Source organism: Haliaeetus albicilla, unplaced genomic scaffold (genome assembly GCF_947461875.1).
Source record: "Haliaeetus albicilla unplaced genomic scaffold, bHalAlb1.1 scaffold_146, whole genome shotgun sequence".
Taxonomy (NCBI): Eukaryota; Metazoa; Chordata; class Aves; order Accipitriformes; family Accipitridae; genus Haliaeetus; species Haliaeetus albicilla.
Window position 1 is genome coordinate 1 of NW_027212543.1, and position 25,269 is coordinate 25,269.

General features: G+C 67.1%; 6 protein-coding genes across 15 annotated transcripts; 2 read left to right on the forward strand and 4 right to left on the reverse strand.

The window, feature by feature from the left end:
- Positions 1–161: 161 nt before the first annotated feature.
- LOC138684314 (mitochondrial import inner membrane translocase subunit Tim17-B-like) lies at positions 162–1,622 on the reverse strand (the record flags this gene model as incomplete). The annotated part of the gene is given in 6 exon segments (XM_069778000.1): positions 162–322; positions 987–1,013; positions 1,016–1,049; positions 1,131–1,145; positions 1,147–1,231; positions 1,433–1,622. Coding segments are annotated over 6 exon segments (348 nt in total), but the record flags the coding sequence as incomplete, so codon positions are not given.
- Positions 1,548–3,883, forward strand: PQBP1 (polyglutamine binding protein 1). The gene is made up of 7 exons (XM_069777996.1): positions 1,548–1,685; positions 1,904–1,979; positions 2,310–2,421; positions 3,016–3,129; positions 3,224–3,327; positions 3,426–3,485; positions 3,585–3,883. The coding sequence occupies exons 2-7, from the start codon at positions 1,913–1,915 to the stop codon at positions 3,734–3,736; spliced, it is 609 nt and encodes a 202-aa protein (XP_069634097.1). The 5' UTR covers positions 1,548–1,685; positions 1,904–1,912; the 3' UTR covers positions 3,737–3,883.
- Positions 3,884–3,906: 23 nt separating this feature from the next.
- Positions 3,907–8,316, reverse strand: FTSJ1 (FtsJ RNA 2'-O-methyltransferase 1). 6 transcript variants are annotated; one of them, XM_069778008.1, is made up of 12 exons: positions 8,209–8,315; positions 7,517–7,658; positions 7,359–7,428; positions 6,903–6,999; positions 6,573–6,651; positions 6,446–6,498; positions 6,255–6,308; positions 6,050–6,152; positions 5,868–5,951; positions 5,266–5,369; positions 4,491–4,758; positions 3,907–4,460 (listed from the first exon to the last, which is right to left on the reverse strand). In XM_069778008.1, exons 2-12 carry the CDS (start codon positions 7,635–7,637, stop codon positions 4,183–4,185), a joined length of 1,311 nt encoding a protein of 436 aa, XP_069634109.1. In that variant the 5' UTR covers positions 7,638–7,658; positions 8,209–8,315; the 3' UTR covers positions 3,907–4,182. The 6 variants fall into 6 exon arrangements, with proteins under 6 accessions (XP_069634109.1, XP_069634111.1, XP_069634105.1 ...); XM_069778010.1 differs by having other exon boundaries at positions 3,907–4,758; positions 7,517–7,655; positions 8,209–8,316; XM_069778004.1 differs by having other exon boundaries at positions 3,907–4,758.
- Positions 8,267–25,076, forward strand: GPKOW (G-patch domain and KOW motifs). The gene is made up of 13 exons (XM_069778002.1): positions 8,267–8,384; positions 20,177–20,391; positions 20,613–20,836; positions 20,929–21,029; positions 21,825–21,928; positions 22,099–22,285; positions 22,388–22,499; positions 23,348–23,456; positions 23,584–23,698; positions 24,407–24,476; positions 24,576–24,661; positions 24,764–24,915; positions 24,949–25,076. Exons 1-12 carry the CDS (start codon positions 8,361–8,363, stop codon positions 24,896–24,898), a joined length of 1,482 nt encoding a protein of 493 aa, XP_069634103.1. The 5' UTR covers positions 8,267–8,360; the 3' UTR covers positions 24,899–24,915; positions 24,949–25,076.
- PLP2 (proteolipid protein 2) lies at positions 8,627–13,406 on the reverse strand. Of its 2 annotated transcripts, none has more exons than XM_069777997.1 (5): positions 13,233–13,406; positions 10,920–11,075; positions 9,930–10,025; positions 9,728–9,837; positions 8,627–8,904 (listed from the first exon to the last, which is right to left on the reverse strand). In XM_069777997.1, the coding sequence occupies exons 1-5, from the start codon at positions 13,317–13,319 to the stop codon at positions 8,772–8,774; spliced, it is 582 nt and encodes a 193-aa protein (XP_069634098.1). In that variant the 5' UTR covers positions 13,320–13,406; the 3' UTR covers positions 8,627–8,771. The 2 variants fall into 2 exon arrangements, with proteins under 2 accessions (XP_069634098.1, XP_069634100.1); XM_069777999.1 differs by having other exon boundaries at positions 8,768–8,925; positions 9,750–9,837; positions 13,233–13,392.
- On the reverse strand, positions 14,467–20,114 carry MAGIX (MAGI family member, X-linked). 4 transcript variants are annotated; one of them, XR_011323637.1, is made up of 9 exons: positions 19,999–20,103; positions 18,872–18,947; positions 18,443–18,625; positions 17,291–17,379; positions 16,985–17,058; positions 16,236–16,388; positions 15,646–15,706; positions 14,651–14,756; positions 14,467–14,547 (listed from the first exon to the last, which is right to left on the reverse strand). XR_011323637.1 is itself a non-coding variant. In XM_069778020.1 (9 exons), coding segments are annotated over exons 2-9 (687 nt in total). In that variant the 5' UTR covers positions 18,906–18,947; positions 19,999–20,114; the 3' UTR covers positions 14,467–14,546. The 4 variants fall into 4 exon arrangements, 3 of the variants coding, with proteins under 3 accessions (XP_069634121.1, XP_069634120.1, XP_069634122.1); XM_069778020.1 differs by having other exon boundaries at positions 17,291–17,365; positions 19,999–20,114; XM_069778019.1 differs by having other exon boundaries at positions 15,646–15,766; positions 17,291–17,365; positions 19,999–20,114.
- Positions 25,077–25,269: the final 193 nt, after the last annotated feature.

The following is a 25,269-nucleotide window of genomic DNA, read 5'->3' on the forward strand; positions in this document are numbered from 1 at the left end:
AACTCCCCCCAGGTGTTCCCCCCCCCCATCCATAGACCCCCTGTGTCCCCCATACCCCCCTCATACCCCCCTCATGTCCCCCCCCTGCCCCATCCACAGCCCCCCAGTGTCCCCCAACACCCCCCCCCAGGCCCCCCCCAGACCCCCTGTCCCCCCCATACCCCCCCCGTGTCCCCCCCGGACCCCCCCTCACTGCGGGCGGCCAGCACGGCGCCGGTGAGCGCTCCGGAGGCGATGGAATTCCAGGGATCCTCCCGGCCCCGCAGCCGGCCCAGCCCGCAGTCGATGGTGGAGAAGAGCCCCCCCCACACCGCGAAGCTGCCTGCGACCCCCCCCCCCCCCCAAAAAATCCATCTGTCCATCACAGGCCGGCCACGCCCACCTGGAGGCCACGCCCCCCACCCCCAAGACAGGGCCTGGAAAGCTTGGGGAGCCCGTGGCCCCGCCCACAGGCCGCAAGGCCCCCGCCCACAGAGGTTGGCTCCACCCCATGGGCAATGGGGATGTCCCGCCCACCGCCCTGGCCACGCCCAACCCCTCCTGGCACATCCCACTAAGCCACGCCCACAAAAAAGGCCCCACCCACAGAGGTTGGCTCCATCCCATGGGCAGTGGGGATGCCCCGCCCATCGCCCTGGCCACGCCCACGCATCCAGGCAGCCCAGCCCCCCCGGCACATCCCACTAAGCCACGCCCACAAAATCCAGCACGCCCACAGAGCTTGTCTCCACCCCTCATGCACTAGGGTATGCCCTGCCCCAGCCCTGGCCACGCCCACTCATCCCTGCCAGACCACGCCCACCCACTCCCAGCCCCGCCCGCAGAAGTTAGCCCCACCCCCAAGCAACAGGGCATGCCCGCCCACACCCGCTCACCACAAGCCCCGCCCACTCACTGCCTGCCCCACCATGCCTCGGCTCCACCCACAGCCCAGCCCACCACCCTTTGTCAGGCCCCGCCCCCCGGCCAGGCCCCGCCCCCCTCACCCCCGATCTGAGGCGCCCGGGTGCGGATGCGCTGGCGCTGCCTCGGAGGCGGTGCCGGAGGCCCTGGTGGGAGGAGTTTGGGGGTCAGGCCACGCCCACGAGGGGGGAGGATGGGCGTGACCAGGGAGGTGGGCGGGGACTCACGGCCGGGGCGTTGCGGGAAGCCCCTCAGGGCCTGGAAGACGCCGCCCCCGATCACCCCCATGGTGAAGGCGCCGCCGCAGTCGTCCACGATGCGCCAGGGGCTGCGGGAGACCCGACGTAAACACCCCCGGACCCTCCACACGCCGTAGTCTCCCCCCCACCCGCTGTAAACGGCGACCCTACAACAACACCGAGGTACCCGCAGGCGACCCCCCCCCCCTTCCCTCCAAAACACCCGTCCGCCAAGATGGCGGCGCCCCGCCCCAAGATGGCGCCTCCCATACGGAAGACCCCGCCGTTACCAGGGCTCCCGCGCGTATTCCTCCATGGCGGCTTCGCCCCGCCCCCTGTGGCCTCCCCGCCACGTGACCGCGCCCTCATTGGCCGCCGCCGCTCGGCGGAGAGGCGGGAGAAGAACGGCCCTCCCTTCCTCATTGGCCGCGCGCGCGTGACGCCGCCGCGAAGGCGTCCTGCGCGTTGATTGGCCGCGGTAAGCTCACGTGACCGGCGGCGAGAAGAATTGCGGAGAGGAGCGCGGCCGCGCCGGAGCGCCCGGTCAGCGGGGGGGGGCGGGTTTACCGGGGCAACGGGGGCGGGGCTAAGGGGTTACCGGGGACCGGAGGGGTGGGGGGGGGACAAGGCCTCGGGGGGAGGGTTACCGGGGCAACGGGGGTGTGGTTAAGGGGTTACCGGAGGGGTTCCGGGGCACCCGGGGGGTGGTTCCCGGGATTCCCGGTGCCACCACCGACCGTCCGTCCGTCTCCCCGCCGCAGGCCGAGGCGATGCCGCTGCCCGTGGCCCTGCAGTCCCGCCTGGCCAAGCGGGGGCTGCTCAAGCACGTAGAGCCCGGTAAGAACCGGGGGGGCGGGGAGCGGCCCGCTCCGGTACCGGGGAGGGGGCGTGGTCACGTCGGGCGGGGGTGGAGCCAGGCCGGCGGGGTGGGCGTGGCGGGCCCCAGTGAACGCTGGTGGGGGCTTGTAGGGGCGGGGCCAGAGCGTGTGGGTGTTGCCGTAGAGACTGGGAGTGGGGTTGGGGTGGGGCTGAGCGCTGGGGGCGGGGCTTGAAGGGTGGTGGGTGGGGCTAGGCGTTAGCGTTAGGGTTCAGGGCTGCGGGGTGGGGGCGGAGCTGGGGCAGGGTTAGGGGCGTGGCCGTGGGCTGACGGCCCCGCCCCCTTGTCAGAGCCGGAAGAGGAGATCATCGCGGAGGACTACGACGACGCCCACGTGGACTACGAGGCCTCGCGGCTGGAGGGGCTGCCCCCCCCCTGGTACAAGGTCATCGACCCCACCTGGTGAGGACCCCCCCCCAGCCCCTATAGGGGCTGTACGGACCCTGCCGGGGGCTACAGGGACCCTTTCTTTGTGCTATAGGGGCTGCACAGACCCTTTACAGGCGCTATAGGGGCCCTTTCCTAGTGCTATAGGGGCTATATGGACCCTTTACAGGCACTACAGGGGCTATATGGACTTTTCCCGGTGCTATAGGGGCTGCACGGACCCTTTACAGGCTCTATAGCGGCCTTTCCTGGGTGCTATAGAGTCTGCACGGACCCTTTACAGGCACTACAGGGGCCATAGGGACCTTTCCCGGGTGCTATAGGGCTGCATGGACCTTTACAGGCACTATAGGGGCTATACGGACCTTTCCCGGCGCTATAGGGGCTGCATGGACCCTTTACAGGCTCTATAGGGGCTGCACGGACCTTTCCCAGTGCTATAGGGGCTGCACGGACCCTTTCCTGGTGCTACAGGGGCTACACAGACCCTTTATAGGCACTACAGGGGCTCTAAGGACCCTTCCCAGGTGCTATAGGGGCTGTAGAGACCCCTTCACATGGGCCGTAGGGTCCTATAGGGCCACCTATAGGATCCATACGTCCCCGCAGCGGGCTGCCCTACTACTGGAACGTGGAGACCGACCTGGTGTCCTGGCTGTCCCCGAACGACCCCAACTCCGTCGTCACCAAAGCCGCCAAGAGACCCAAAGGGGGGCCAGGTGAGTCAAGGGGGGGTCCCCAAAAACCTGGGGGGGGTTGGGGGTTCCCCCCCCGCTCCCCCCAACTCCTGGGTCCCCCCATTTTGGCTACGGCAGAGACCTGAGGAACCCCCCGAGAGGGGCTACGAGAAGGAGGAACCCCCCCGAGAACGGCGCTTCCACCGGCGTGAGGAGCTGGCGCCGTACCCCAAAAGCAAGAAAGGTGGGTGAAGGGGGGGGGGCTCCCCCTAATTTTTGGGGAGGAGGGGGGGCAGTACCCCAAATTTGGGCCATGCTGACACACCCCCCCGACCCCAAAAGGCAGCCGCAAGGACGAGGAGCTGGACCCCATGGACCCCAGCGCCTACTCAGATGCGCCCCGGGTAAGTCCTTTGAGTGGGGGGGGGAGTTGGAATTATTGGGGGGGGCCCAAATTATTGGGGGACCCCTCTTGACACCACCCCCCCCCCCTTTTTACCAGAGGAACGTGGTCGACGGGGCTCCCCAAACGGAACGAAGCGAAGACGGGGGCCGACACGACGGCGGCCGGACCCCTTTTCCAACAACGCCCCTACCCCAGCCCGGGGGCCGTGCTGCGAGCCAACGCCGAGGCTTCCCGCGGCAAGGACTGACCCCCCCACCCCCCCGGGGGTCCCCCAAATCCCAGGGGACCCCCCCAAATTCTCTGGGACCCCCCCCAAACTCTCTGGGACCCCCCCCGTATCCCCCCGCCCTCCAAATTCCCCCCCTTTGGTGGAATAAACCCACTGCGGCCCCACGGCACGTGGAATAAAAGGGGATGGGGGGTGTTGGGGGGGGGTTTATTGGGGGGTGGGGGCATCGCACGCGCGCGTGCGAGGGATTCCTCGCACGACGGGATCGGCGTGCGTGCTGAGTCACGTGGGCTTCACGCGAGGGGCCGTCCTTGCACAAGGGGGCTTCCCTTTCCACGCACGAGGGTCCTCGCACGGGTTTCTCGGCCCAAGAGGCTGAGCTGACACAGGTCCTTGCACAAGGGTCCATTCTCCTTCTCGCACGAGGGTCCTTGCACGCCCACGAGGGTCCTTGCACACGTTTCTCAACCCAAGAGGTTGAGCTGACACAGGTCCTCGCACAAGGGTCCTTCCTCCTCCTCGCACGAGAGTCCTTGCATGCTCATCTCACACAAAGCTCCCTCCTTGCACCAGGGTCGTCCTTCCTCACGTGAGGGTCCTTGCACACTCATCTCGTCACACGAGGCTCCTTCCTTGCACCAGGGTCCTTCCTCGCATGAGGGTCCTTGCACACTCATCTCCTTGCACAAGGCTCCTTCCTCCTCCCACAGCCATCCTTGCACGCCCACCATCTCACACGAGGCTCCTTCCTCGCACGAGGGTCCTCGCACACCCCTCCCCTCGCACGAGGGTCCTTGCACACATGCCGCCTCGCACGAGGGGGTCCCCACGCCGGGGTCTTGCAGCTCCAGGTCCTCGCATGAGGCTCCTTCCTCCTCCTCCTCCTTGCACGAGGCCCCTCGCACAGCCCCCCCCTCGCACGAGGGCCCTCGCACGCTCGCCAGCTGGTGGTGGCGGCGCAGGAAGCACGCCTGGGCGTAGGGGGGGGCGATGGGGGGCGCGGGGGGGGGCACATAGCTGTAGGGCTTCTCGGGGTCCAGCTGTGGGGGGGGAGAGGAACTCCCAGTGCCTCCCAGTATAGCCCAGTACCTGCTGGAGGCTGAGGATGCCTTCAGGCCCGCCATGCCCCCCCCCAGTACCTGTAGGTAAAGGGTCTCCCAGTCTATCCCAGTAGCCTCAATAGCTGCAACAGGCTCATAGGAGCTCCTCGCCCAGTATTCTCCCAGTATATCCCAGTTCCCCCCAGCAACAGTAGGGAGTAGACACAGGTTCTCCCAGTATATCCCAATACCACCCCATAGCTACAAGAAGCAGATAAAGGGTTTCTCAAGACCCTCCCAGTATATCCCAGTGCCCCCTGTGCAAAACGTAGGCAGGGGATCCTGTAAGGACCCATGTCTCCCAGTATATCCCAGTGGCGCTCCATACCTACGAGAGGCAAAGGGTCTCCCAAAGCCCTCCCCGTTCATTCCAGACCTCGCAGGAGGCTCTAAGGGGTCCTATGGCTTCCCCAGTGCCCCCCAGTCTATCCCAGTGCCTCCCAGTACCTGCAGGGGGTAGGTGCGGTCGGGGTCGTAGGCGCTCAGGTCCCCACAAGCCACGAAGGGGACGATCACCCGGGAGGGTCCCGAGAGCTGGGACAGGGCCAGGCCTGGGGGGGAGGGGGCATTAGGGATGATGGGGGGTCCCCAAAACCCCCCCAAGGACCCCAAGCCCCCCCCAGGACCCCCCCAAAATCCCCCAACCACCCAGAGACCCAAAATCCCTACAGGGACCCCCAACCCCCCCTCCAAGGAGCCCCCCAAACCCCAGGCGTACCCCAAAATACCCCCCAGAAACCCCAAAAGCCCCCAAGGACCCTTCAAAATCCCCCACCCTTCCCCAAAACCCCCAATTCCCCCCCAGGGACCCCCAAAACCCCTCCAAGGACCCCTCAAAATGCCCCAGCCCCCCCCCAAAACACCCAAATCCCCCCAGGGACCCTCAAAACCCCTCCAAGGACCCCCAGACCCCCCCCCCACAAATCCCCCCAGAGACTCCTCAAAATCCCCCCCCAAGCCCACGGGCCCTCAAATTCCCCCCAGGGATCCCAAAACCCCTCCAGGGACCCCCCCAAAACCTCAAGGACTCTCCAACCCCCTCGCCTTACCAGCATCAGGGTCAAGCAAAGGGTTATCCATGGTGGGGACGTAGCCCTCGGGGGGGCTGTAACCGCGGCAGACGACGAAAGCCTCTGCGAAGGAGGCACAAGGTGTTGGGAGGGGTCCCCCAAAAAGCAGGGGGTCCCCAAAAATCAGGAGGGTGTCCCCAAAAGTGGGGGACAGGCCTCACCGATGCTGGAGTTGCGGCTGCTGCGGGGCTTGGCGCAGGTGACGTCGGGGAAAAAAAGGCGCAGTTGGGCGTAGAGCAGCGTCACATCCTTCCCCCGGAAAATCTGGGGAGGGTCCGGGGGGGTCAGCGCACCCCTTTTTAGGGGTGTGGGGGGTCCCCAGACCCCCCATGGTTTTGGGGGGGATCCCCCATCCCATGGATTTACCTTAGCCACAAAGGTGCCCCCCTTTTTCAAGACGTGGGTGGTGATGTTCAGCGCCTGATGGAGTAAGACACCCCCCATGGGATATCTGGGGGGGGCCTGGGGGGTTTTGGGGTCCCCCCCAGGCGTTTGGGGGGTCCCCAGGGGATTGGGGGGCCTCAGGAGGGGGTTAGGGGGGGTTTAACCCCGCTTACTGCCAGCAGTAGCTGAGCTTGGATGTACTCATCCAGGTCGTGCAGCCCTGTTACTGCAGGGGGAAATTTGGGGTTCAGAGGGGGTTAAAGTGCCCCCCCCCATAATCCAGCCGCCCCCCAAACTCACCATCGGGGGCCCCGTCGCAGACCACCAGGTCGGCTGGGTGCCCCTCAAAGTGGCGTTGAATCTCCTGGGCCGTGGAGACCTGGAGAGGGGAGGGAAATGGGGGTCAGGGGGTCCCTTGGGGGGGTAATGGGGTCTGGGGGGGGGGAAATGGAAGTGAGGGGGGTCTCTGGGGGGAGAATATGGGGTTTGGGGGGTCCCCAGGGGGGTTTGGGGGGGGTCATGGGGAGCTGCAGGGTTTGGGGAGGCAGTCTATGGGGGGAGGACTCACGTTGGGGATGTGGGGGGGTTTTGGGGGGCTGTGGGGGTTTTGGGGGGGGGGGGGGCACTCACCTTGGTGATGTCCCCCTGGATCTGCAGCACCCCCGGGAGGGGGGCCATGGCCTGGAGATCCACCGCCACCACCTGCACTGGGGACCCCGGGGACCCCCTGGGGGTCGGTCAGGGGGGGCCCCCACGACACCCACTGCCCCCCTCAGTACCCACCAAGGCCCCCCCAAACCTCCACCCCCCCCAACACCCTCATAGGATCCCTCAGAGCTGCCCCAGGGGGGACCCCACAATACCCCCGAGCCCCCCAAACTGGGACTCCCAGTCCTCCCAGTTCACCAAACTGGGACTCTCAGTCCTCCCAGAGCCCTCCAGCCCTCCCCAAAGTGGGACTCCCAGTCCCCCCGCAAAGTCCCCAGCCCCCCAGTTTACAACCCCCAGTCCCTCAAACCCCCAAACTGGGACTCCCAGTCCCTCCAGCCCCCCACCCCCAAATTGGGACACCCCCAAAGCACCCACCTTAGCTTGCGGCTCAGCACCTGACTCCAGCTCCCTGGTGCGGCGCAGAGATCGACGGCGCGACGCACCCCTGGACGACAACCGTCACCAGATGCCTGGGTGCCCCCTCCCCAGGCACCTGGATGCCCCCCCACCCCCCTCCCAGTAACTCCCAGTACCCTGAAAGAGCTGGAAACGCTGGTCGAGCTGGAGCAGCTTGAAGGCGCTGCGGGCACGCCAGCCCTCCTCCTTGGCCAGCCGGTAGTAGATGTCACGCTTGTCCTTGGAGGAGCGGCCCATGGTGGGTTTCTGTAGGTCCTACTGTAAACAAACCCACTGATTACATACGGTGCAGCAAAAAAAAAAATAAAAAGGGTCCTGGAAGACCCACCGCCTCCACGGGTTACGGAGGGCACCCACAGCCTGGTTATTCTGTTGTAACTACCCTCCAATATTTTTTTGTAGGTCCTACTATAAACAAACTTACTATTTATGTAAAAGGTGGTAAAAACCAAAGGGTCCTGGAGGATCTGGCGGCTCCAGGCTTCGCCCAGGGGTTATGGTGGGGCCCACAGGCTGTTTGGGCTCTTATAAAACCCTCCCGATGCTGTTAATTAGGTTCCTACTATATTTGTAAGTCCTGTAAGAGCAACAAGACACAACCTTCAATGCGGCACTGCGCATGCGCGCAGTTTGGGCCCCCCCCCGCGCGCAGAGCGCTGGCGCATGCGCCCTCCGTCCCCCGCCCGCCACGGCTGACGCATGCGCACTCCAGCGCTGCGCGCAGCCCAGCCCTGCGCATGCGCGAAGCGCCCCCATGCTCACACACCCGCTAGCCCCACCCCCGCCCCGACCCTCGCCGCCGCGTTACCGATTCACGATCGCCCCGGGAGCCTCGAGAAGAACCGGAGAAGAACCGGAGGGATGGGGGGGTGGAGATGGTGTGGGGGGGAAGGACGACGGGAAGGATCGGCGGCGAGGAACGGCGGCGGCGGGTGAGGAGAGCGGCGGTCGCAACGGCGCATGCGCGAGGCGGGAAGCCGTGAGGTGTTTCCCGCCTTTCCCCACTGCGCCTGCGCGGCGCCGCGGGGCATGCTGGGAGTTGTAGTCCGCGCCCTATAGAGGAGCATAATGGCGGGGGGGGAAGGCCCATACGCCCACCCTAGTCGGCTACGCCCCACCCTCAGGCCCTATAGGTGCCTTCCCGCCATGGTATAGTATAGGGGCGACAGACACGCCGGAATCGGTAATGCAGTGAAAAAAAAAATCCTTTATTTCCCAAAATATTGCCCCAAAAGGCTGCGGGGGGTGGGGTGGGGTGGGGGTGTCTCCCCAGGGGGAAACTGAGGCACGGACGGTTCAAGGCACTTGCAGAAGCACTTCGGGGAGTGGGGGGGAATGTCCCCCTCCAGGGACCCCCCCCTTTGTCTACGCCTACACCCCCCCACCCCGGGGGGACCCAGGCGTCCGGGCCCCCCCCACCCCCCTCAATAATTTAAGGCCGGGCCCCCCCCTTCCCGCAGCTGGGGAGGGGAGTTTTGGGGTGTCTCTGTGCAGATTGGGGGGGGTCAGGCGCCATCCGGGGACTCTGGGGGGGGACACACAGAAAGGGGGGGGGCGTTAGGAATCCCAACTGCCACCAGTTCCCCCCATACAGGCAGCAACCCCCTCCCAGTGCTCCCATTTCCACCCATAAGGCAGCAACCCCCTCCCAGTACTCCCCCATAAAGCAGCAACCCCCTCCCAGTGCTCCCATTTCCCACCCATAAGGCAGCAACCCCCTCCCAGTGCTCCCATTTCCACCCATAAGGCAGCAACCCCCTCCCAGTACTCCCCCATAAAGCAGCAACCCCCTCCCAGTGCTCCCATTTCCCACCCATAAGGCAGCAACCCCCTCCCAGTGCTCCCATTTCCACCCATAAGGCAGCAACCCCCTCCCAGTACTCCCCCATAAAGCAGCAACCCCCTCCCAGTGCTCCCATTTCCCACCCATAAGGCAGCAACCCCCTCCCAGTGCTCCCATTTCCACCCATAAGGCAGCAACCCCCTCCCAGTACTCCCCCATAAAGCAGCAACCCCCTCCCAGTGCTCCCATTTCCCACCCATAAGGCAGCAACCCCCTCCCAGTGCTCCCATTTCCACCCATAAGGCAGCAACCCCCTCCCAGTACTCCCCCATAAAGCAGCAACCCCCTCCCAGTGCTCCCATTTCCCACCCATAAGGCAGCAACCCCCTCCCAGTGCTCCCCCATATGGCAGAAACCCTCTCCCAGTGCTCCCAGTTCCGTCCCCCACCCAGGGCAGCTCCCCCTTCCCACTGCTCCCAGTTCCCACCCATAAGGCAGCACGCCCCCCCCATCCCAGTCCCGTCCCGTCCCCCCCATAGGGGAGCACCAGTCCTCCCAGTACACACCAGTAGGGGCGGCAGTGTGGCCCTGCCGGGTGGGCAGGGTGATGTAGGCGTCGTAACCCAGCAGGATCCCCGCCAGGACCCCAAACACCTTTTGGGAGGGGTACAGGGTGTCAGAGACCCCCCCTCTGCACCCCCAAACACCCGCCCCCCCCCCAAACCCCCTCTCCCCCCCCCCCTCACCGCGGCCGCGATGCCGGCGCCGTCCCGGTGCCCGATGAGGACGATGAGGGAGGTGATGAGGAAGAGCAGGCACCCGATGACGCAGCGGATGAAGTCCTGGGGAAGTTTGGGGGGGGGGGGGTGTCACACAGTATGACACCCCCCACCCAGGGACCCCCAAAACCCCTGGGGACCCCCTGCCAAGGGACCCAGGTGTCCGGGGCACCCCCCCAAAGACCCCCAACCACCCTGGGGACCCCCAGAGCCCCTCCAAGCCCCCCAAACTCCCCTCTCAGCCCCCAAATGCCCCCCCAAACCATCTCTTAGCCCCCCAAGTGCCCCTCTAAGGCCCCCTAACCCCCTCTCAGCCCCCCAAGTGCCCCCACAAACCCCCTCTCAGCCCCCCCAAGTGCCCCCCAACCCCCTCTCAGCCCCCAAATGCCCCCCAAACCCCCTCTCAGCCCCCTGAAGTGCCCCCCCAAACCATCTCTCACCCCCCAAGTGCCCCCACAAACCCCCCCAAACCATCTCTCAGCCCCCCAAGTGCCCCTCCAAGGCCTCCAAACCCCCTCTTAGCCCCCCAAGTGCCCCCACAAACCCCCTCTCAGCCCCCCAAGTGCCCCCCCAACCCATCTCTCACCCCCCCAAGTGCCCCCACAAACCCCCCCAACCCATCTCTCAGCCCCCCCAGTGCCCCCACAAACCCCCCCAAACCATCTCTCAGCCCCCCAAGTGCCCCTCCAAGGCCTCCAAACCCCCTCTTAGCCCCCCAAGTGCCCCCACAAACGCCCTCTCAGCCCCCCAAGTGCCCCTCCAAGCCCCCCAAACCCCCTCTCAGCCCCCCAAGTGCCCCCACAACCCCCCCAACCCATCTCTCAGCCCCCCAAGTGCCCCCCCAAACCCCCCCAACCCATCTCTCGGCCCCCCAAGTGCCCCCCAAACCCCCTCCCAGCCTCCCCCCATGGGCTGTGGGGGGGTTATGGGGCAGCGGGGTGCCCCCCCCCAACTCACGGTCCAGCCCCAGTGGATGACGGGCAGGCGGGGGGGCAGGCGGCACCCCCAGGCCAGCAGCACCAGGGCGGCGAAGATGAGCTCGCAGATGGCCAGGCCCGTATAGCCCGGCGTGCGCGACGCCCCGTAGCACACCAGCACCAGCACGCACAGCGCCTGCGGAGCGGGCGCCTATAGAGTCTGTACAGCCCCCGGGGGCACACCGCCCCCCTGCCCGCCCCCCCCTGCCCTGGGGCTTCTATACGTCCCCTGTAGCACCCTTGCGGTGCAGCTGTAGAGGCTTTACGTGTTCTGTAGAGCTTCTATACTGCCCGCACATAGAGTCTCTGTAGTGCTCAGTGTAAGGATTCTATAGTGTCGCCATACAGCCTCTATAGAGCTGCTGCAGTGCTACCTATAGAACCTCTGTAATGTTGCTTATAGAGCTCCTATAGTGCTACCTATAGAGCAGGCTGCCTATAGACCCTGTACAGTGTTAGCTATAGGATCTCTATAACACTGCCTATAGAGGCTGTACACCGTTACCTATAGAGTCTCTGTAGTGCTGCCTATAGGGCTGCTACGGTGCTGCCTATAGAGTCTCTGTAACACTGCCTATAGAGCCTCTGTAGTGAGCGCTGTAGAGCTTCTATAGTGCCCCATATAGCACTACTATAGCACGCCATATAAAGCCTCTATAGCGTCCCATATGAAGCTTCTATAGTGCCATCTATAGAGCCTTAGCAGTGCTGCTCCATGGAACATCTATAGTGCTCCTTATAGAGCTTCTACAGTACCCCCATAGTCACTGTATAGTGAACTGTATAGAATCTTTATAGCGACTCCTATAAAAACTATAGCGATCTCTATAGAAGTTCTATAGGGAGCCCTATACAGCTTGTGGGGTATACCGTGTAAGACCCACATGACCTAAAGGACCTCTCGTATCCTGTAGGACACCCCATATACGTTCTGTGACATCTCCTTTAGGGCTGCTATAGCATTCCCTATAGATCTGCCGGGTGCTATAGTTTCCCGTAGGGTCTCTGTACGTTTGCTGTAACATCGGCTGTATAGAGAACTCCATAAGCTTTCTGTACAGGCTTTACTCCCTATAGACCTCCCATAACCTCCTCTATAGGGTTCCTACTGCGCTCCCTATACACCTCCCAGCCTTCCCTCTAGGGCTCCTACCGCGCTCCCTATAGACCCCCCATACAGGCCACTGTGGGGTCCCCTATAGGGCCCCTATAACGTCACTTAGAGGCCCTCCAGGCTCCCTATAGAGCACCTATAGGAACCCCTATGGAGCGCCCATAGGATCCCCTAGAGGGCCCCTCCAGCTCCCCCGCAGGCTCCGCCCGCCCCGTAGGCCCCGCCCACCCCCGCAGGCTCCGCCCACCCCCGGCCCCGGCGTGGGCCGCGGGACAAAGCGCGCCACTGTGGGGTGCGGCGGGGCGGGGCCGTCGCCGCGGCAACGGGCGCCATGGCAACGGCACAACAGCGCCCCTCCCCGCCCTTAAAGGGGCGATGGCGGCGGGGTGGGGCCCACCATTCCCGCCGTGGGGGGGGCGCGCGCTCTTAAAGGGGCAATAGGAGATGTGGGGTCTTAAAGGGGCAGGGTCCCTCGATTCCTTAAAGAGACAGTGCACCGTCTATGACGTGCAGCACGTGGCGGGAGGGGGTGAGCCCCACCCGGCCTGGCGCAATAACGGCGGGCACGGTTGGACTCAGGCGTCCGGGCACCGCCCAACACGCCCCCCCACACCCTCCCCTCGGGGAAAGGACCCAAGCGTCCGGGCACCCCCCCCCCCCCTTTGAAACCAAGGCTCTGCGCCAATCAGGGAGCGGATTCCTCCCCTGGCCCCGCCCCCGTTAACCCCTTCGCTGCCTCTCCTTTCCCAAGGGCGTTGCCCCTCCACGCGCCCAAAACGGGATGGGGGGGGGGGGGGGGACCGGACCCGAATGCCTGGGTCCCCACGGAGAGGTGGGGGGGGCACCCTCCAGGACGCCGGGGTTCCCTCCCCCTGGAAGTCCAACACGTGTTGGCGGGAAGCCCGAGGACCCAGGCATCCCTGCATCCCCCCCCCCCCTCGCAGTAGAACCCCCCCCCAGGTGTCCCGCTGCCCCCCCCCCTCCAAAATAAGGACCCAGCCATCCCAGTACACCCCCCCCAACCCAGGAGTCACTGTTGCCCCCCCCAAGGGGACCCAAATATCCCACCCCCCCATAGAGCCGCAAGTCCCCCGGTGCCCCCCCTCCGCTTGCTCCCACCCTCCCCGGGGGTCTCCCCCCCACCCCCCTCGGTGTGTGTCCCCCCCCCCGGGGCCTTACGATCTCTCCGATCAGCACCAGCCCCTTGCGGGTGCGGCTGAAGGCGAGGCAGGTCCCGAAGAAGCTCTGGGACCCGCTGGACTCCATGGCGGTTACCGGGAGCGCGGGAGGGGGGGGCCGGGGGGGGCCGGGGGCAGCCCCGGGAGAGCGGGCACACCGCGGCGGGGCGGGGCTAGGCGGTGGTGAGGGGGCGGGGCCAGGTGCCGAGGGGGCGGGGCTTAGGCGGCGAGGGGGGAACCCCCTGGAAAATGGCAAAGGGGGTCCCTGGGAGGGCGGGGTTTGAGGGAGTGGGAGGAGTTTAGGTGGGGGAAGCCCCTTGTGATTGGTGGGGGTGGTGGGGGTGGGCGGAGTTTGGCGGGGGGGAAGCCCCCTAAGAGAAAGCGGTGAGGGTCTGCGAGGGGCGGGGCTGAGCGTGGGCGGGGTTTAGAACGGGGGAAATCCCTTGCTCTTGGGGAGGGGCTTGGAGAGGGCGGGGTTTAGAACGGGGGGAAACCCCGAGCGATTGGGGGCGAGGGTCCCGAGGGGCGGGGCGGAGCGTGGGGCGGGGTTTAGAACGGGGGAAGCCCCCTGTGATTGGCTCGGTGGGGGGGGGGCGGGCCGAGCTTGGCGCGGGGGAATCCCCCTAACGGCGGTGGGCGGGGCTTAGAGGAGGGCGGGGCTTAGCGCTGGGTGTGTGCGAGGGGAGGGGGGATCTTGGAATTTGGGGGGGGGAAGCTGGGGTCTCTGGGGGGGTCTGGTGTTTCGGGGGGGGGTCTGATGGTTTTGGGGGGGGTCCGGAGAGCCCCAGAGATGCCTGGGGGGGCCGCGGGGGGAGGGGTCCTCCACAGGTGTACCCCTCCCCCTTCCTGTTACCCCCCCCCGCCCCCCCCGTTTTGGGGTGACTCAACCGGCAGGATGTGGGCACCGCCCCACCCTACCGGATGCTCGGGGGGGGGGGGGGGGCAGCCCCGGACGTCTGGGTCCCCGCGGGAAATTACTCGGGGGGGGGGGGGAGGTCCCCACCTTTATTGAGCACCCCTAAAAAAGGGGGGGGGCAACCACCTCGGTGGCCCCCCCCCAAAAAAATGAGGTGCCCCCCCTCACACACAGGGTATGGGGGGGGGCGTTGCATAGCTTGAAGGGCGTGCCCCCCCCCCAAAATGGGGGGCACTGAGTGACCCCCCCCAACCCCCTGGCAGGGGGGTCCCCCCAGGCACAAAAAAAAACCTGCGGGGGGGGGGGGGTCTTGTCTGCCGTGTCACAGCAGCCCCCCCCCCAAACCCCACCATGTGCTTGGGGGGGGGGCGCACACCTTGCTCCACCATCGCCTTCCAGTCTGGGGGGGGGACACGGCAAAGGGGGAGGCAATTAGGGGTGCAGCCCCCACACCCAAATTGCCCCCCCCCAGTCTCCTCCCCCCCCCCCCCCCCAGCACCCACCAGGGGGGGTCCCGGCGTCCCACGAGGCAGAAGCAGGGCTCCCCCCGGGGGGAGCTGCTGACGCAGAGGGTCAGGACACCCCTCGCCGATGGATTTGGGGGGGCCCCTGGGGGGGGGGGCACCAGCACGTCATGGGGGGGGACACACCCCCCCAAAACAGGCAGGACACCGTCCCCCCCCCCCATCCCGAGGCAGGTACGGGCAGCCCAGGTGGATTTGGAGGGGGCTCTGAGCTGTACCATTGCATTTTGGGGGGGTTCTGGGCTGTGCTATTCTGTTTCGGGGGGGGCACTGGGAGTGTTCCACTGCATTTGAGAGGGCTCTGGGCTGTACTATTGCATTTTCGGGGGGGCTCCGGGCTGTACTATTGCATTTTCGGGGGGGTAATGGGTGGATTTGGGGGTCTCTGGTGTGTACCATGTGGGTTGGGGGGGCTGGGCTGGACCATTGCGTCTGGGGGGGGTGCTGGGTTGTAGCACTACATTTTGGGGGCACTGGACTGTAGCACTGCGTGGGGGGGGGCATCGGGGTGTACCACCAGGTTTGGGGGGGGTGGCACTGCGTTGTCCCACTGCGTTTTGGGGGACCCTGGGCTGTACCACTATATTGGGGGGGGGGCGGCACTGCGGTGCACTACCACGTTTTGGGGGGCACTGGACTGGACCACCATGTTTTGGGGGGTGCTGGGGTATAACATGTCATGGGGGGGGGCTCTGGGCTGTACCACTGTGCCTGGGGGGGAGAACACTGATTTGTACCGCTACATTTGGGGGGGACCCTGGGCTGTACCACTGTGTTGGGGGGGGCACCAGGCTGTACAATTGTTGGGGGGGGGGGCTGGGCTGTACCACTGTGTTTGGGGGGGGGCTGGGCTGTACCACTGTGCCTGGGGGGACACTGAGATATACCACTACCTTTGGGGGGGGTCCCAGGCTGTCCCACTATGGGGGGGGGGGCGCTGGGCTGCCCCACAGGATTTTGGGGGGGGGTCTTACCGTGGCTCCGGCGCAGCAGCAGGCGCAGGCGGCTGCCCCCCCCCCGAATGCGGGCCAGGGCCTGGGCGTGGGTCATGCCGGCGGTGGGGGCCCCGTTGATGGCCAGGAGCTGGTCGCTCACCTGCACCCCCCCCTCCCCGCCATCAGGGACCCCCCCAAAAGCACCGGACCCCCCAGAGCCTCCCCCGGGACCCTCCACGGCCCCTCTGGGACCCCGTTCCCCCTCCCCAGACACTCCATAGCCCCCCCAGGACCTTTTTATGCCCCCCACTCCCCTCATAGCCCCCCTGGGACCCCGTTTTCTTCCCCCATTCCCCCCCCAGACCCCTCATAGCCCCCCATAACCCCCCTAGGACCCTCTTTCACCCCCCCCAGGCCCACCATAGCCTCCCCAGCACCCCTCTAGGACCCTTCCCCCCCCCCCAGCACCCCCCATAGCCCCCCATAGAGACCCCTTTTCCCCCCCAGGACCCCCTTTCCCTCTCCCAAACCCCCCCATAGCCCCCCCCAGGAGCCCCCCTACCCCCCCATAGAGACCCCTTGTCCCCAGGGCCCCCCCAGGACCCCATTTCCCACCCCCCCCCCCATACCTGGATGCGGCCGCAGCGCTGGGCCGGCCCCCCCTCGCGCAGCCCCCGCACGTAGACCCCCATGTTGAGGTCGCGGCCCCCCCACAGGCTGAACCCGAAGCCCCGCGGCCCCCGGGGCAGCTCCACCGCAAATGGGGGGGGGCCCCCCCACGCCTGTGCCACCCCAGAGCTCCCAGTTACCCTCCCAGTGCTCCCAGTTACCCTCCCAGTTGCCCCAGTCCCCTCTAGTGCTCCCAAGCCCTCTCCCAGTTGCCCCCAGTACCCCCCCAGTTCTCCCAGTACCTCTCCCAGTCACCCCAGCCCCCCCCATTCTCTCCCAGTTACCCTCCCAATTGCCCCAGGCCCCCCCAGTTGTCCCCAAATCCCCCCAAAGCGTTCTGAGGTCCCCTCCCAGTCTTCCCCAGTGCTCCCAGTCCCCCTCCCAGTTGCCCCCAGTACTCCCCAGTGCTCCCAGTTCCCCTCCCAGGCCCCTCGGTCTCTCCCAGTGCTCCCAGTCCCGCTCCCTGTTGCCCCCAGTTCCCCACCCAGTCACCCCAGGCCCCCCCACTCTCTCCCAGTCTCCCTCCCAGTCTCTCCCAATGCTCTCAAGCCCTCTCCCACTTGCCCCCAGTGCCCCTGCCATTCCCCCAGTAGCCTCCCAGGCTCCCCCAGTGCTCCCAGTTACCCCCAATCCCCCTTCAAGTTGGCCCAACCCTCTCCCAGTGTCCCCAGTCCTGTGTCCCGCCCCCCCAGTTGCTCCCAGTCCCTACCTGTGGCCAGGCCAGGCCGTACCCCGGCTCCCCCCCAGTGCTCCCCACCTCCATGTCGATGTCAACTGGGGGAGCTGGGAGAAACACACAGAGGAGGATGGGTGCCCCCAGTGCATCCCAGTATCTCCCAGTATACCCCAGGATCCACCCAGTGCTCCCCAGTCTCTTCACAGTGTCCCGCCCAGTGATCCCAGTCCCCTCCCAGTGCCTCCAGTCCCCCCTCCATACCCCCAGTGCACCTCCCAGTGCTCCCAGTGTCCCCGATCCCCCCCCAGTGCCCCTCCCAGTGCTCCCAGTCCCCCTCACCAGCAGGCAGGAGGTCACAGGGTTCAGGGCCCACGAAGCTGGTGACGGCCACAGGCTCAGGGGGGGCCCCGGGGCCTGGGGGGCATGGGCTGCACCAGTGCTCCCAGTGCTCCCAGTCACCCTCCCAGTGCCCCCCAGTTCCTCTTCCAGTCTCTTCAATTCCGCTCCCAGTCCCTGCCAGTGCCCTCGATCCCCCTCCCAGTCCCCCCAGCCCTTCTCCCAGTGCCTGCAGCCCCCCCGTGCCTCCCAGTCTCCCCAGTCCAATTCCCAGTGCTCCCAATGCCCCTCCCAGTCTCCCCAATCCTCCTCCCGATCCCTCCCAGTGCCCCCAATCCCCCTCCCAGTGCCCTCCATCCCCCTCCCAGTCCATCCCACTCCCCCCAGCACCTCTTCCAGTCCCTCCCAGTGCCCTCCATCCCCCTCCCAGTCCATCCCACTCCCCCCAGCACCTCTTCCAGTCCCTCCCAGTGCCCTCCATCCCCCTCCCAGTCCATCCCAGTCCCCTCCATCCACCTCCCAGTCCATCCCAGTCCCTTCCAGTTCCACCAGCTCCCCTCCCAGTGCCCTCAATCCCCCTTCCAGTCCCCCCAGCCCCCCTCCCAGTGCCCTCCACCCCCCTCCCAGTGCATCCCAGTCTCTCCCAGTGCCTTCCATCTCCCTCCCAGTCCATCCCAGTCCCTTCCAGTTCCACCAGCTCCCCTCCCAGTGCATCCCAGTCCCTCCCAGTGCCCTCCATCCCCTTCCCAGTCCATTCCAGTCCTTTCCAGTTCCACCAGCTCCTCTCCCAGTGCCCTCCATCCCCCTCCCAGTCCCCCCACCCCCCCCAGTGCCCTCCATCCCCCTCCCAGTGCATCCCAGTCCCTCCCAGTGCCCTCCATCCCCCTCCCAGTGCATCCCAGTCCCTCCCAGTGCCCTCCATCCCCTTCCCAGTCCATCCCAGTCCTTTCCAGTTCCACCAGCCCCCCTCCCAGTGCCCTCCACCCCCCTCCCAGTCCATCCCAGTCCCTTCCAGTTCCGCCAGCTCCCCTCCCAGTGCCCTCCATCCCTCTCCCACTCCATCCCAGTCCCTCCCAGTGCCCTCCACCCCCCTCCCAGTCCATCCCAGTCCCTCCCAGTCCCCCCAGCCCCCCCCCTCCCAGCACCCCGACCTACCCAGGCTCCGGAGCAGGAGGACGAGATCCCCGTCGCGACGCCGGATCTGGGGGGGTCCCCGCCCCCCCCCGGGGTCCCCCCAATTCCGCCCCCCCCAGGCGGGGGGGTCGGCGGGGGGGGGCGGCGGGGAGGAGCGGCTGTAGCGCAGGACGCAGGCGCCCCCCACCACCACCACCACGCTCACTGGGGGGGGGCACCGCCATTTTAGGGTGTCCCCCCCGGTGATGGACCCCCCCCCAGGAGATGGGGACCCCCCCGAAGGTGACGGAGCCCCCCCAAAAGTGGTGGGACCCCCCCAGGAAGAGATGGGACCCCCCCAAAGATGTGGGACTCCCCCCCCAAAGATGTGGGACCCCCCCCCAAAGGTGAGGGACCCCCCCGAGGAGAAGGGACCCCCCCCAAAATGGGGGACGCCCCCCCCCCACTCACCGCTGGGGGCTGGGGGGGCCTCTGGGGGCGGCATCGGGGGGCTCGGCCCCCCCCGGGGCCTGCGGGGGGGCTACGCCTGGGGGGGAATCCCAGTGTCTTCCCAGTGCTCCCAGTTCTGCTCTCAGTGGCCCCCCCGGTACTCCCAGTGCCCCCACTCTCCCCAGTGCCCCCACTCTCCCCAGTGCCCCCCCTGGCGTTCCCAGTATGCCCCCCAGTGCCCCCCCAGTATTCCCAGTACCCCCTCAGTGCTCCCAGTATCCCCCCAGTGCCCCCCATTCCCAGTCACCCCCCCAGTGCTCCCAATATGCCCTCAGTTCCCCCCCAGTGCCCCCCCCCCCATTCTCAGTATCCCCTGAGCTCTCCCCAGTGCCCCTCCTGGTGTTCCCAGTATCCCCCCCAGTGCTCCCAGTATCCCCCCCAGTGCCCCCCTGCCATTCTCAGTATCCCCCCCAGTACTCCCAGTAACCCCTGAGCTCTCCCCAGTGCCCCCCCCGGCGTTCCCAGTATCCCCCCACTGCTCCCCAATGCCCCCCCATTCCCAGTATACCCCCCAGTGCCCCCCCACCATTCTCAGTATCCCCCCCAGTGCTCCCAGTATCCCCCCCCAGTGCTTCCAGTGCCCCCACTATCCCTCCCAGTGCTCCCCAGTGCCCCCGTCCGGCGTTCCCAGTATCCCCCCAGTGCTCCCAGTATCCCCCCAGTTCTCCCCAGTGCCCCCCCCGGCATTCCCAGTATCCCCCCCCCCCAGTTCTCCCCAGTGCCCCCCCCCCGAGCTCTCCCAGTGACCTCCACCCCCCCCCAGTGCTCCCAGTAACCCCTCAGCTCTCCCCAGTGCCCCCCTCCCAGCGTTCCCAGTATCCCCCCCAGCGTTCTCAGCATCCCCCCAGTGCTCCCCCCTTCCCAGTCCCCCCCCAGTGCTCCCAGTCCCCCCCCCAGTGCTCCCAGTATCCCCCCCAGTGCTCCCAGTATCCCCCCAGTGCCCCCCCGGCATTCCCAGTATCCCCCCCCCCCCCCCAGTTCTCCCCAGTGCCCCCCCCGAGCTCTCCCAGTGACCTCCATCCCCCTCCCAGTGCTCCCAGTCAGCCCCTCAACATCCCAGTTCCCCCCCCCCCCCGCCCGTCGGGTACCAGCCGCGGGGTCGCCACGGCAACGGGCGCGAGGCCGGCGGGCGCGAGGCGGGCGGCGGGGCGGGGCCTGACGGGCGGGCGGCGCCACCAATCAGCGGCGTGGGGTGGGGCGAGGAGGGAAGGGCGCAAAGGCTGATGGGAGTTGTAGTCCGGAACTGAAGGCCTCTGTTTCCCACAGTGCCCCGCGGCGGGGAAGATGGCGGCGAGCAGCGGCGCTGAGGCCGGTAACGCGGCGGCGGCCGGACCGCCGGGACCGGTATCGTTCGGGTTCAGCCGGAAAGCGGAGAGGCGGCGGGTGTTGGCGGCCGGGCCGTGCGCGGAGCCCGGCGGGGGCGGCGGGGGCGCCGGCGACACCGATTTCCTCACGGCGGTGGAGGACCGGGAGCTGCTGAGGTGGGTACTGCGCATGCGCGGGCGTGGGGGGGGGGTACAGAGCCCGCCGTGCGCATGCGCGGGGGGGAGGTCAGGCAGCGCGGCTGCACGTGCGCACGGGCGGGGGGGCGTGGCTTGGGGCGGGGTCTCCGCGCCGTTGCCTTGGGGGGCGTGGCCGCGCAGCTTGGCAGGCGGGGCTTGCAGAGGTGGGGGCGTGGCTAAGGCGCTGGTCCCGCCCCCAGCGCCCGCCCGGCCCCGCCCCCTCCGAAGGAGCTGGTCATCCCGCTGATCCCCTCCCACCGCTGGAGAAACCCCGAGCCCCCCCGAGGAGACGCAGGCCCCGCCCCCTCCGCAAGCCCCGCCCCAGGCGCTGACCACACCCCCAGCACAGGCTCCGCCCCCTCCGGGGACCCCCCAGACGGCCCCGTCTCGGTGGAGGCGCAGGCAGTGCGGGAGCTGCTGCAGGGTGAGTGGTGGGGGACCCCGGCGTTTGGGGGACCCCCGGGGGGGCACAGCGTCCGGCCGAGCCCCCCCTCACCTCCCCTCTTGCCCCCGCAGAGGCCCGGCAGAGCCAGGAGCAGGGAGAGGGGAACCCCGGACCCCCCATCTCCATCCCCCTCCAGCTGCAGGACCGGGATGTCGCCCCACGGCCGCAGCCTGTGAGTGACCCCCAAACTGACAGACACACCGCCACCCCCCCCGGGACCCCAAACTCCTCCCAGGACCCCCACAACCTCCACCCCTGGGGCCCCAGACACCCCCTCCACACCAAACACCCCCCTTAGACCCCCCTAACTCATTCCTCACCCCCCCAGCACCCCCTAAGTGCCCCCTCCAGCCCCATAACTCCCCCCTCATCCCCTCTAGGACATCTGAAGTGCCCCCCCAGCCCCATAACTCCCCCCTCATCCCCTCTAGGACATCTGAAGTGCCCCCCCAGCCCCATAACTCCCCCCTCATCCCCTCTAGGACATCTGAAGTGCCCCCCCAGCCCCATAACTCCCCCCTAAGTGCCCCAACAGCCCCGTAACTCCCCCCTCATCCCCCCTAAGACCCCCTAAGTGCCCCTCAGCCCCCTCATCCCCCCCTAGGACCCCCAAAGTGCCCCCTCATCCCCCCCAGGACCCCCTAAGTGCCCCCCCAGCCCCATAACTTCCCCCCTAAGTGCCCCCACAGCCCCATAACTCCCCCCTCATCCCCCCTAAGACCCCCTAAGTGCCCCTCAGCCCCATAATTCCCCCCTAGGACCCCCAAAGTGCCCCCTCATCCCCCCCTAGGGCCCCCTAAGTGCCCCCCCAGCCCCATAACTTCCCCCCTAAGTGCCCCCACAGCCCCATAACTCCCCCCTCATCCCCTTAAGACCCCCTACGTGCCCCCCCAGCCCCATAACTCCCCCCTCACCCCCTCAGTGGCCCCCCCGAGCCCCTAACACCCCCCCCCCCGTGCCCCCCCAGGGCCCCCAGGACTACGAGGCAGTGCCGGTGGAAGCCTTCGGACTGGCCATGCTGCGGGGCATGGGCTGGAGCCAGGGCGAGGGCATTGGGCGCACCTTCAAACGGTGAGGGGGACCCCCCCTAAAAAAAATGGGGGGGGGGGGGCTCCAGGCACCCCTTAAACCCTTCTCACCCCCTCACGGGGGGGTTTACCCCACCCTGGGGGGGGGAACCAGACCCCAAGGGGGGGTTTGGGGTGCTACGACCTCACACGGCGTCGTGTGTCCCCCCCCAGGGTGGTGAAGCCGCTGGAGCACCGGCTGCGCCCCCGGGGATTGGGGCTGGGGGCCGAACCGGCACCCCCCGGCCCCCCCCGAGCCGGGCAGCCCCCCCGGGGAGGGGAGGAACCCATCGGGGGGGGGCTGGCGGTGGGGGCTGCCGTCCGCATCGAGGCCGGACCCCATCGTGACATGTACGGGAAGGTGAGAGCGCCCAGTTGCTGCCAGGTGTTGCCCCCCAGTATGGACCTGGGGGGGGGGCACTGGGAGTACTAAACCCCCCCTGCTCTCCCTCCACCCCCCCAGGTGGAGGGGCTGGACCCCGAGACCGCCCGGGCCATGGTTCGCCTGACGCTGGGGGGGCAGATGGTGACCGTCAGCCAGCACAACCTGCGGCCGGGCACCCCCCCGGGCAGCGGTGAGTGGCCCAGTAACCCCCCAGTAACGCCCAGTTACCCTCCAGTACCCCCCCAGTAACCCCACAGGACCTCCTCGTAGCCTTCCAATGCAGTGATTCCAATCCCCTCAGGCTGCAATGAATGTCCCAGTGCCTCCCAGTAACACCCCAGAGTGCACCAGTAACCCCCAGTGCCTCCCAGTAGCCTCCCAGTGCCCTGATCCCAGCCTCTCGGGCTGTAGTGAGTGTCCCAGTAACACCCAGGGCCTCCCAGTAGCCCCCCCAGGCTGCAGTGAGTGTCCCAGAACCTCCCAGTAAGCTTCCAGTGCCCTGATTTTGTGTCCCCAGCCAGAATCGAGTGTCCCAGTGCTTATCACTAAACTTCCAGTGCCTCCCAGTAACCCTTTGATCTCTCCCAGTAAACCTGTAGTACCCTGGTTTCGCCCACCCTGGGCAACACTGAGTGTCCCAGTAAACCCCAGTGCCACCCAGTAACCCTTCAGTGCCTCAATCCCACCTCTCCACCCTGCAGAGAGTGTCCCAGTGCCTCCCAGTAACCCTTTGATGCTTCCCAGTAAACTCCCAGTGCCCTGATTTAGCTCCCCTGGGCAGTGGTGAGTGTCCCAGTAACCCCCAAGACCTCCCAGTAACACCGTAGGATGCCCCAGTAACTCCCAATGCCTCCCAGTAACCCCCCCCAGTGCCCTGATTGCAGCCCCTCCAGGCCACAATGAGTGCCCCAGTGCCTCCCAGTAACCCCCCAGGGCCTCCCAGTAAACCCCCACCCCTCCCAGATCTCTCATCCTACTCCTCCACACCCTACTGAGCATCCCAGTTCCTCCCAGTACCTCCCAGTTCCCCCCCCACAGGCCAGCCCAGCCGGAACCACAAGGGGAAGGGGGCCGAGGAGGGCCCGGACGCCGGGGTCCCCCCCCAGCGGGGGGAGGGCAAGAGGAAACAGCCCCCCGAAACAGAGAGGTGAGACTGGGGGGGGCCCCTATAGCGCTTTGGGGTGGGGGGGGGCTGTAACCCCTATGGAGGGGGGTCCCCAGAAGCGGCCCGGACGCCTGGGTCCCCCCCCCGTGATGTGTCTCCCCGCTCCCAGGGCGACGAAGCAGATTCGGGGGCCCCCCCACGGACCCCCCCACTGGTTACGGCGGGACCTGCGAGTGCGCTGCGTCGACAAGGGTTTCCAAGCCGGACGTTACTACAACTGCAAGGTGGGGTTTGGGGGGGCAGCCGCCCCATAGCGGCCCCCCCGGCGTGCCCCATAGCCCCACCCCGGCTCTTTGGGGTGCCCTATAGGCCCCCGCTTACTTTTAGGGTACCCTATAGCCCCCCCAAAGCTACCCTGTGGGACTCCCTGTGTCTCCTGTGGGGCCGGGTGGGGGGGGTCCCTGCACCCCATAACCAGTCCCAGGTGCCCCATGGGGGGGTCTCTGTCCCCCATAACTGGTCCCAGATACCCCATAGGGTGGGATTGGGGGGTCCCTGCACCCCATAACCAGTCCCAGGGGTCCCTGCCCCCCCATAACTCATCCCAGATACCCCATAGGGCAAGACTGGGGGGGTCCCTGCACCCATAACCAGTCCCAGGTGACCCATGGGGGGGTCCCTGCCCCCCCTAACTGGTCCCAGATACCCCACAGGGCAGGATTGGGGGTCCCTGCACCCCATAACCAGTCCCAGGTGCCCCATGGGGGGGTCCCTGCACCCCATAACTGGTCCCAGATACCCCCATAGGGTGGGATTGGGGGTCCCTGCACCCCATAACCAGTTCCAGGTGCCCCATGGGGGGGTCCCTGCCCCCTCTAACTTGTCCCAGATACCCCATAGGGCAGGACTGGGGGTCCCTGCACCCCATAACCAGTCCCAGGTGCCCCATGGGGGGGGTCCCTGCCCCCCCAAACCCCCCCTTGCCCCCCCAGATGGTGGTGGAGGACATGGTCTCCCCAGACACCTGCGTTTGCCGGACGGACGAGGGGCGCCTGGTAGAAGGTAAGTCCCGTCCCCCACACCACCGGGACCAAATTGGGGGTGCAGGGGGGGGTCCACCCCTTCCCCTGACCCCCCCCGACCCCCCCCGCCCCCCTCCAGGCCTGCGGGAAGCCATGTTGGAGACCGTCATCCCCCGAGGCGAAGCCGACCGCGTCATGGTGGTGCTGGGCGAGCACGCCGGGAGGGTGAGTGCGCGTCCCCCCGCCATGACGACGGCCGTGGGGGGTGTCCCCCCTTCCTGGGCCCCCCCCAAATAAGCGTTTTGTGTCCCCTTCCCCCCACCAAAGGTGGGCCGGATCCTGGAGCGGGAGCCGGCGCGGAGCCGGGCGCTGGTGCAGCTGGAGCGGGACGAGGCCGGGAGGGTGGTGCCGCTGGACTACGACGCCGTCTGCCATTATTTGGGGGGGTACGAAGACGACTGAGACCCCCCAAACCCACCTGCCAGCTTCCAACATGGCTGCCCGACGCTCCTTGCCAGCTTCCAACATGGCTGCTGCGGTCTCAGGGGAATAAATGGTGCCGAAATGACCTCCCACTGCCCTTGTTGTCCCTGGGGGTGGCGGGAAAGGGGGGACACCCCCTCTGAAGTGAACTCAGGCGTCCTGGTGAGGCAAGACCCCCTCCCCAAATTCCCCATTGAAGCCACCCCGGTGCCAGTGTCAAACATGGCGGCCGGTTTGCCAGCTTCCAAGATGGCGGCGGGGGCCGGTTGCCATGGGCGACAGCAGCCGCCGCTGCCCACACCCAAGATGGCGCGTTGCTATGCAACGGCGCCGCCCTCCCGCCCCCGCCC

Excerpts from the sequence above, each read along its gene's own strand:
- MAGIX (XM_069778019.1), bottom strand. The coding sequence starts at position 18,905 with ATGCCGCCCCCAGAGGCCCCCCCAGCCCCCAGCG. Across the intron at positions 16,389-16,984 it reads ACGGCCTGGCCTGGCCACAG|GCGTGGGGGGGCCCCCCCCC; the intron begins GTAGGGACTGGG and ends GGGGTGGCACAG. Across the intron at positions 15,767-16,235 it reads AGCGCTGCGGCCGCATCCAG|GTGAGCGACCAGCTCCTGGC; the intron begins GTATGGGGGGGG and ends GGGGGGGTGCAG.
- FTSJ1 (XM_069778010.1), bottom strand. The coding sequence starts at position 7,637 with ATGGGCCGCTCCTCCAAGGACAAGCGTGACATCTACTACCGGCTGGCC. Across the intron at positions 7,429-7,516 it reads GCGTTTCCAGCTCTTTCAGG|GGGTGCGTCGCGCCGTCGAT; the intron begins GTACTGGGAGTT and ends GTTGTCGTCCAG. Across the intron at positions 7,000-7,358 it reads GTGCTGAGCCGCAAGCTAAG|GGGGTCCCCGGGGTCCCCAG; the intron begins GTGGGTGCTTTG and ends ACCGACCCCCAG.
- PLP2 (XM_069777997.1), bottom strand. The coding sequence starts at position 13,319 with ATGGAGTCCAGCGGGTCCCAGAGCTTCTTCGGGACCTGCCTCGCCTTC. Across the intron at positions 11,076-13,232 it reads TGGTGCTGATCGGAGAGATC|GCGCTGTGCGTGCTGGTGCT; the intron begins GTAAGGCCCCGG and ends CCCGCTCCGCAG. Across the intron at positions 10,026-10,919 it reads TCATCCACTGGGGCTGGACC|GACTTCATCCGCTGCGTCAT; the intron begins GTGAGTTGGGGG and ends AAACTTCCCCAG.
- GPKOW (XM_069778002.1), top strand. The coding sequence starts at position 8,361 with ATGCGCGAGGCGGGAAGCCGTGAG. Across the intron at positions 22,286-22,387 it reads ATCGTGACATGTACGGGAAG|GTGGAGGGGCTGGACCCCGA; the intron begins GTGAGAGCGCCC and ends CCACCCCCCCAG. Across the intron at positions 22,500-23,347 it reads GGGCACCCCCCCGGGCAGCG|GCCAGCCCAGCCGGAACCAC; the intron begins GTGAGTGGCCCA and ends CCCCCCCCACAG.
- PQBP1 (XM_069777996.1), top strand. The coding sequence starts at position 1,913 with ATGCCGCTGCCCGTGGCCCTGCAGTCCCGCCTGGCCAAGCGGGGGCTG. Across the intron at positions 2,422-3,015 it reads AAGGTCATCGACCCCACCTG|CGGGCTGCCCTACTACTGGA; the intron begins GTGAGGACCCCC and ends ACGTCCCCGCAG. Across the intron at positions 3,130-3,223 it reads CCCAAAGGGGGGCCAGGTGA|ACCTGAGGAACCCCCCGAGA; the intron begins GTCAAGGGGGGG and ends GCTACGGCAGAG.